The sequence below is a fragment of the Berghia stephanieae genome, unplaced genomic scaffold (assembly GCF_034508935.2).
Source record: "Berghia stephanieae isolate SIO BIC M18660-M18661 unplaced genomic scaffold, UCSD_Bste_1.3 scaffold2634, whole genome shotgun sequence".
Classification (NCBI taxonomy): Eukaryota; Metazoa; Mollusca; class Gastropoda; order Nudibranchia; family Aeolidiidae; genus Berghia; species Berghia stephanieae.
The window spans coordinates 1-9,333 of NW_027623772.1; the positions used below are offsets into that span (position 1 = coordinate 1).

At 42.0% G+C, this 9,333-nt stretch overlaps 1 protein-coding gene across 1 annotated transcript; it reads right to left on the reverse strand.

The window, feature by feature from the left end:
* Window positions 1-4,177: 4,177 nt before the first annotated feature.
* Window positions 4,178-8,571, reverse strand: LOC144961487 (uncharacterized). The gene is made up of 2 exons (XM_078894656.1): window positions 6,484-8,571; window positions 4,178-6,405 (listed from the first exon to the last, which is right to left on the reverse strand). The coding sequence occupies exons 1-2, from the start codon at window positions 8,522-8,524 to the stop codon at window positions 4,265-4,267; spliced, it is 4,182 nt and encodes a 1,393-aa protein (XP_078750782.1). The 5' UTR covers window positions 8,525-8,571; the 3' UTR covers window positions 4,178-4,264.
* Window positions 8,572-9,333: the final 762 nt, after the last annotated feature.

Consider the following 9,333-nt stretch of genomic DNA (forward strand, 5'->3'; position numbering starts at 1 on the left):
TATTATTTAACTCCTGCAACAACAACAACAACAACAACAACAACAACAACAACAACAAAAACAGATTATTGAGTAAGATATGTTTATTTTAGCAACTTGATGTCATTCATTATTTAATAATAGATCAAGTCATTTTATAATGTCGGAGAAAATCAATCTACATTCAATGTCATGTCGTGTCTAGTCCTTTTGCCATTTTATTTTCTTTCTCACGCGTTCCACCCCAGTGCTGTCCAATCTAACCATTAATCAGTTAGCTGTCGTCGTAATCTGAAAAGTCACGTATTTGAAAATTTGGCCAGTAAACGTGTCCTTCAAATATCGAGCGATTTAAATGGCCCTCAGAAAAAAAAAAATCAAACAAAATGTCAAAGCTGGGTCTTAAGGAAAACCTCGCGACGTCCTAGGTTTGAAAGCTTTTGCCAAAAAGATTTAAATCGATTAATATTTGAAGGACGAGTTTTCCGGCCAAATTTTTAGATACATGTCTTTCCAGAGAACGGCGATTAACTGGATAATAGGTGTCATTTCCTCGGAAAAACTTGCCGTCAAATCGTCACCTACACGATGTTCTGTATAATCTCGCTGTTTCCGTCCATTACACCAATCAGGTAAAATAAACATACTCATACAGTTGAAAAACTTCTATCTATCTATCGATCTATCTATCTATCTATCTATCTACGTATCTATTTATCTATTTATCTCTATATCTATCAACCATTCTATATAGCTATATAAGTATCCATCTATCTATCTATCTACATATCTTGCCTATCTATCTATCTATCTACCTATCTATCTATAAATGTATCATTTTATATATCTGTCTATTTATCTATCTATTTATACATCATTCTATCTATCTGTCTGTGCTTTCTCATTTCATCTATCGATGTATCTACCTTATAATATATTCGTCCATCTATCTTTTTTTCTCTCTATCTCTTATCCTTCGTTTTTCCAATTCACTTATAATAAACTACAACATAGAACTGTATACATATATCTATATATCAAGATTTACCTCTTTCATCGATGAATTTATCTGCCCCTCCCTCCTCATCTTTAAGTATCATCTTGTACAATGCTGACACTTAGGTTGACTTTATTACTTCGTCAAAATCATTCTCTCTCTCTCTCTCTCTCTCTCTCTCTCTCTCTCTATCTATCTATCTATCTATCTATTTATCTCTCTTTCTCTTTCTATCCATCTATCTATCTATCTATCTATCTCTTTCTTTCTCTCTGCCTTTCTGTCTCTTTCTTTCTCTCTTTCTCTCTCCCTTTGTTTCTCTCTCTCGTTCTCTTTCTTTGTGTGTATATCTCTATCTATCTATCTATCTATCTACGAGTATCTATCTATCTATCTATTTATCTATCTATCTATCTATCTATCTATCTATCTAACTATCTCTAGTTTCCGCTTAGATTTTAACCCAGTATCTACTGATTGCCTAGTTTGAACCTGAACATTCCAATTCAATGGGGAAGGAACCTAAGCACCGCTCCATCAGCTCGGCGCTTCGAACAGGAGTCGTTGTAATTAAGATGCGAAGAAAAAAGGATTGCTGAAAGATACAGAAGGCGCCCAGCGATGTGGGGTGTCCTGTCACCGTGAGCAGATCACAGGGAGGAAGTTCTTTTTCTTTAAGCTTCTTAATGATAAAGAACATTCTCTTCCATAATCCGCTTTCTCTTTCTTCTCTCTCACTCTCCCCCCCCCCTCTCTCTCTCTCTCTCTCTGTGTGTGTGTGTGTCTCTCTCTCTCTCTCCCTCTCTCTCTCTCTCTCTCTCTCTCTATGTATCTATCTATCTCGCTACTCTCTTCTGTCTATTTCTCTGTCTGTCTATTTTTTGTTTTGTTCTATCCAAGCCCCCCCCCCCTCTCCCTCTCTTTCTCTCTCTCTCTCTCGCTCTCTCTCTCGCTCTCTCTCTCTCTCTCCCTCTCTCCCTCTCTATCTCTCTCACTCACTCTCTCTCTCTCTCTCGATCTATCTCTCTCTCTCTCTCTCTCTCTCTCTCTCTCTCTCTCTCCATCCTTCTTCCTATTTTTATCAATCTATCTTTTCTCATTCTCCATTCCCCCTTTCATAAATCCATTCGGAGACTTTTCTTTTCACCCAACCCGACCAGCAGAATAGCTCTCAAACGTCAGAAACTCGGATGGGCTACCAATTATACTACTGTCCTCTGGGAAAAACATGTGTAAAATTTTGGCCAGAAAGGTCGTCCTACAAAGACTGATCGATTAGAATGACCTTCACCTTTGTAAAAAATTTAAATTGGGACTTCGGCTGTATAATGGAGCTGCACAACTACAATAAACAATTATCTCATTTTTTTCCATAAAGCCTTTATCATATATGTGGCGGGTTGCGTGTGTTAATTTGTGGGATCGAGTCCAACCGATAGCTCAATGGTCTGGATTCGAACTAGTACGCGCGCTATGGCTCTCGTTACCAGCTGCACCACTCAACCTATATCACAAACGGCTCAGGTTTAATCTAGGGGAGATCAAGAATTGCCTTAGGGTCCCTTATAACTTAAGTGTATTAATAACAAGTGAGTCAAGACAATAGTAACGCCCAATGCACTAATAACAATTCTATACATAAAGTTTAATTAGATTGTTACAGGAAAAGATAGAAGAATAAGTATTTATTTGATATCAGGAAGAATAGCTCTAATTGAGTGGATCTAATCTATTATATATTTATTTGTTTGCTTTGATATAATCATATGTGTCCGTGGAAAATACATTTGAAAATGGTATAAGCCCGTTTGGCTTATCTTTATCCCGTCGGCTTGCTTGACTGAGGCAAATGTATCAGCTAGTTCCAGGGTTGGCGCCTGCTTTGCAGAGTTTTCTGGACATCACAACAGTGTGTTGTAGTTAGGCTGACATCAGGGGTTTACCGCTGTTCAAGGACTGGGATGCAGGGATTCGGCACAACTGGTGATCCAACGACACGGAAAAGGACCAGGAAAATGGCCAGGAATCAGGATCAGGACAAGGACCTTCAATTTAAGAGTTAAAACAACAAGGTCTTAGAGCCAATCGAGTTTGTCTTTCGCCACCGAATCGTCCTTGAGCGACACATCATAATAGCCTTTATTTGCCGACAAAGGCAAGGAGAAGCAGTAACTTCATGATAATGGGAGTTAGTATATTGTTTAAACATCAACTGACAGTCGAGCTATCTTACATGATGAGAATTTAACAGGGTTGTGTCCCTGGTATTTCTTTATTTATTTTTATTAATTATAATTGAGGTTATGATGTGTGGCCGGCGATTGGCGGTGGGGTACAGACATTCAAGCAATATGCATATTGAATATAAATGAAATAATAACATTGATCATAAACAACTGTTAACTATAGAATAAGATACATATAGATATAGTTTTGTACAGGTATTCCAACTTACGAACATCCATGGAATAGCACAATTAAAATATATACACAAACTATAATATTAATAATAGATTAAATTGAATTCACAGTAATATCTCGTTCAACTTTGAATGTTAACCAATAATTCATTTTACCTCCAGCCGAGATAGACAAACTTTTACAAGTTTGAAATTGGAGAGATAGCTCTTTTCTCGTGGGCTTCTTAGCGTGTGTGTGATAAGATTCCTAGATGAATTTGGTTTTATGAAATGGAAAAGAGCGTCTGAATTATGGGAATAGCCAATCCGAAGAATCTTCCTGTTTTAGATAGCCAATGATATCCAGATGCTTTGGTAAGAAAGAATAACGGAGAATTGCCGGAGAGACAAGAACAGTAATTGCAATTAAGCGACTCTTGAACGAGACAAGGACCTCAGGGCATATGCACGATGGCGACTTGTTTGGAAAAGGTAATTAGCAGGTGGCATGAATACAATGGGCAGACAATTTGAACAGGTAAATAAGCCTTAAGCTGAAAGTGAATGTTCCGTTATACAATGGAAATGTTTCCCACCTAACGACCAGAATTTCCGTTAGAAAGATTTGGAGCTTTATTGGAGAAAGGCTGTCCATGTTTTGATTATCTTACTTGAGGTGTTAATCTGCCTTGGCAAATATGTATGTCTCGTCCACTAGGTTTGAAGTGGTTTTGAACCGAGACGCTGACGAATGATAAAGAAACACGCAGTGAAAGAAAATCGCTCGTCACATTCTCCCCTCTTGAAAAATCTCCTTGTGAGATTAAAATTAAGTCTAGTTTAAAATCATCTGAGAAACGTGGACAATAAGATAGTACTGGAAGTACGGTTATGCTGTTGTGGCGTCATCGGATACCGGATGGCGACTTAAGAAGTCGGCTCCATGGTTATCAGTGCCTTTGATGAATTCCACATGGAACGAAAATTGCTGTAGTATTAGCGACCAACGCATGAGTTTAGCGTTTAATTGTTGAGCTGTGGCCAGAAATAGAAGTGGCTGATTGTCGCATTGAACAGTGAAGTGACGTCCATAAAGGTATATTTGGTATTTTTGTATGGCCCATACCAGGGCAAGACATTCCTGCTCCACTGTTGAGTATCTTTGTTCCGCAGGCGATAATTTTCTACTTGCGTAAGCAACAGGGTGTAGGACTGTAGGGTCATCGAGGTCAGGTTGAAGTAACGATGCGCCTATTCCAATTTTACTTGCGTCTGTCCTCAGAATGAAAGGTTTGTTGGGGTCAGGTAAGCGCAGTACGGGTCGTGACGTCAGGATCCTTTTAAGAGCGTTGAAAGCGTTTTCGCATTGTGGGGTCCATTGTAATTTATCGGGCCGTGATTTATGGGTCAGATCCGATAGAGGCGCGGCAAGAGAGTTGAAATTTTTTATGTAGGACTGATAAAAGCCACAAAGTCCAAGGAATGACCTCACGTCTTTTTTTGTGGTTGGTTGTGGTGCATTTCTAAGTTTTTCCACATTTTTCAATTCGGGCGTAACTGTTCCCTGTTGCAGCTCGTGTCCTAAAAATTCTAAGTTGCGATACCCCAACTTACATTTTGTCGGGCGTGCTGTGAGCCCGGTCTCCTTTAGGCGTTCCAAGAGAGCATTGAGAGTTTCCAAATGTTGTGGCCAGTCCTCTGAGGCTATGAGTAGATCGTCCATGAAATGAACTATGTTGTGACGTTTGACAAGCGGTTGCAACAACTCAATCATCATTTTTGAAAATATACTTGGCGCGTTATGTAGTCCAAATGGCATAACATTGTAGTGGTAGTGGCCTTGGTGTGTACTGAAAGCAAGGTATGGCCTCAGATGTTCCGGAATTGCTATCTGATGGAACCCACGGGATAAATCCACCTTAGAAAAATATTTGGCTTTGCTAAGGCGAGAAAACATTCGTGCCGTGTTTGGTAAGGGCTGAGGTTGAAATTGAGTGACGGCGTTGAGCTTCCGGAAGTCCACGCAGACACGGTGTTCTCCACTAGGCTTGCGAACCAGTACTAGAGGAGCGCTGTATGGCGAATCGGATTTCGATATTATGCCAGCTTTTAACATGGCCTGAATTTCTTCCTCGATTACTGTCTCCTTTGCTATAGGGACTGGGTAGGGCTTACATCGTATAGGCTTGTGGTCAATTAAGGTCATGTCAAAATTTACGATGTTGGTCCGTCCTGGTTTGTCTGTCAGAGTGGGTGAGTGTTGAATTAAAATGTCTTGCAACTCGTATCGTTGCGTCTCCGACAGCTCTTGGTTGATGGCGACATCTGTGTGTGTCTCCTGTCCGACCAACGGTAGGTCTGGTGCCAAGTGCTCCGTGGCGGGAATTTCCTCTGCCACCATCATGACCATGAGGTGAGAGGAGGGAGGTCTGTCGACAAATTTTTTGAGTAAGTTAATGTGGTATGTTTTTTCCTTTCCATCCACATTTACGACATAATTTGTCCTTGACTTCTTCTTAATGATGGTATAAGGGCCTTGCCATTGGATCTGCAGCTTGTGGGTTCCGCTTGGAAGTAAGAGCAGAGCTTTATCTCCTTCCTGTAGTTCGCGGTCCCTTGCTTTTTTATTATAATATTTCGCCTGCTTTTTCCGTGCCTCTCTGAGGGTGGAAGCGGCGATTGACCAGCTTGTGGTTAGTCTGTCTTTCAGGTCATTAACGTACTGGGAGGCATTTTTGACCGTTTCATCCACGTCATCTTCTGTCCAAAGCTTTTTTAGCGCCTCAAGGGGTCCTGCAATGGGTCGTCCGAAGAGTAGGGTTGCTGGAGGAAAGCCCGTAGAGGTATGTGGAACCTCTCGGTAAGCATAGAGGGCTGGGGCGACGAAGGTATCCCATGTTTCCGGCCTGTCTTTCACTAACTTTTTTAACATTGAAATTAGTGTTCCATTAAACCGTTCCACTTGTCCGTTGCTCTGCGGATGATAGACAGAGGTGGTCAGGTGCTCAGTGTGGAGTAGGCGATAGACATCTTACATAAGTTTGCCACAGAACTGAGACCCATTATCCGTCAATATTTGTTTCGGGAATCCGAGTCGTGAAAATATGCCTATAAAAGCGTCGGCCACTGTCTTTGAGTCTATGCGCCGTAGCGGTGTCGCCTCGGCCCACATAGTGCATGTGTCCACGAGGGTCAGTATGTACATGTTTCTCTTTTTTGTTAAAGGGAATGGTCCGACTATATCAGCGGCAACGCGTTCAAAAGGAGTGCCTACAATTGGCATCTCGCCTAAGGTCACTGGGACTGTGTAGGTCCGAGCAGATTTCCGCTGGCAGATGGGACAGGATTTGACGAAACGCTTAATGTCTTCAGTGATGCCGGGCCAATAATAGTGAGTTGAGATGCGATCTGATGTGGCTGCTGTTCCCATGTGTCCACTAAACGGAATATTGTGTCCCATTTCCATAATCTGTCGACGATGAGTGGCTGGCACGACAAGCTGAAGGCGGTCTTGACAGGCAACTCGATATAGTAGTCCACTTTGGATTACAAACCCTTTTTTTCTCGGTATATCGCCTTTTTCCGTCACTTTGGCGAAGCAGCGCGCTAGCGTAGTATCCTCGGCTTGAGCCTTTTTAATTTCTTTTGGTCCTGGATTTGGTAATAGAGTTGGTAAATCATGTTGAACCTGTGCCCTTGTCTGCATGGGACAAGCGTGAACTGGGTGCTTCGGCGTTCCAAGAAATACATATTTGCATCCAAGGATGAGAGGGTGAGTAGGGGCGTCTAAAACTCCAGCAGGTATTGTTCCTACTACGTAGGGAGAGGAAATTTCGATATTGGCTATCGGAAGTGACAGAGGTGGGGTGTCTTTAGTAGCGCACTGAATCTTGATAATTTCGTCCGTGAACTGGTCTGGCCGAACCAGGTCGCGTGCTACGACCGCGTGAAAATCTAATCCCGTGTCGTAGAGAACGGTCACATCCTTCCCATTCACTTTGACTGTGTCAACGACTGGAGGGTGATCCGACGGTTCTTTTGTTTTTAGAGGGTGATCGTCAGAAGTGCGTCCTACGTTGGCACTGACCGGTTTCCCTTTCTGATGACCGTTACGCTTGTTATCGCGACGGCATTCCTCTGTTGCATGTCCCTTCATATTACAGTTCTTGCAATATAGGTGTTGTTTGTGTTGTGTTGTGTTACTTCTTTGGTATTGGTTATTGTTATTCTTCTTTTCATACGGTGACGGAAATTTGGTTCTTTCTTCATATGAGGTGGGCGGTTTCTGAATCTGGTGTTGTCTCTTTTCTGTGAGGTGATTTTCTTGCGCTGTCGCAAACCGGTCAGCACATGTTACTATATCGTCCAGTTTATGAGCGCCTTGCTCATCGACAAAACGACGGACATCCAGGGGCATTGCATCTCTCAGCTGTTCCACCATGATAAGCTGGTTTAATCCCTCATAGGTGTCTGGGTTGCCAGATAGTTTCAACCATTGTTGGAGGCTGAGTTGTAGGTGATCTGCCAACTGGTGGTATGTTTCATGTCTGTCCTTCTTTAATGTTCGGAATCTTCTACGATATGATTCTGCGCTGACATCAAAGTGTCTCAGTAGGGATGACTTTAGCTCCTGAAAGTTATTTTTGTTGTCCTGTGTCAGGCGAGAGTAAACATCATAGGCTTTGCCCTTGAGATGCTGAGACGCTTTGAGTGCCCATTTGTCCTCCGGAAGATCATATGAGATCGCTAACTCCTGGAATCGCGTTAACCATTGATCAATCCCTTCAATGTGTGGGTTGAAAGTTTCTACCGGGAACGACATTACTTTATCAATGCTCCCATTGCTCTGACTAGATGGAATGGGGCTATGGGTAGAGAGTCTGTTTTCTGCCATGTCTCTTGTTAAAGATATTTCAATTTCTTTTTGGCGGGTGCGCTCGCGTTCCGTCTCCAGATCCATTTCCAGCTCCTTGTTTCTGAGCTCTTTCAAAGAATATTCATGTTCATGTTTCCTCTTTTCCTCTCCTTCCAGTCTGGCAATCTCCCTCTCTGCGTTCTCCGTCACGTAGGCGGATAACTGTTCACCTGATAGGCCTAATTCTTTTCCTAACTGGATAAACTCGCGTCTAATTGTAACGCCAGTAGCCATGGCTGATTAATTACAGATTGAACAACTGCAGAAGGTGAATGAGAATGATGCGATAGGTGGAATTAAAAATTACAGTCACTCTAACTTCAAGTTAGGTCACCTTGCAAGTTGTTGTTTACACGTGTAACGGTAAATAGTATTATCTCTCTATTGACACGAGCACGCCAAATTTAGCCCAAGGCAATAACTACTCTTTCTAAGTATTGTGTCACTGTGTGTGTCATATATTGAAATTTGGCTTAGCGAAACCTAGCACTTTTCAACAGTGTGTTGTGACTTACTTCACTGTTGTCTTCATTCATATTTAACCCTTCTATTTGTTTACTTTCTGCTCTACTCCTCCTTCCACCTATCGCATCATTCTCATTCACCTTCTGCAGTTGTTCAATCTGTAATTAATCAGCCATGGCTACTGGCGTTACAATTAGACGCGAGTTTATCCAGTTAGGAAAAGAATTAGGCCTATCAGGTGAACAGTTATCCGCCTACGTGACGGAGAACGCAGAGAGGGAGATTGCCAGACTGGAAGGAGAGGAAAAGAGGAAACATGAACATGAATATTCTTTGAAAGAGCTCAGAAACAAGGAGCTGGAAATGGATCTGGAGACGGAACGCGAGCGCACCCGCCAAAAAGAAATTGAAATATCTTTAACAAGAGACATGGCAGAAAACAGACTCTCTACCCATAGCCCCATTCCATCTAGTCAGAGCAATGGGAGCATTGATAAAGTAATGTCGTTCCCGGTAGAAACTTTCAACCCACACATTGAAGGGATTGATCAATGGTTAACGCGATCCAGGAGTTAGCG

Excerpts from the sequence above, each read along its gene's own strand:
- LOC144961487 (XM_078894656.1), bottom strand. The coding sequence starts at position 8,524 with ATGGCTACTGGCGTTACAATTAGACGCGAGTTTATCCAGTTAGGAAAA. Across the intron at positions 6,406-6,483 it reads AGTGGCCGACGCTTTTATAG|ATGTCTATCGCCTACTCCAC; the intron begins GCATATTTTCAC and ends AACTTATGTAAG.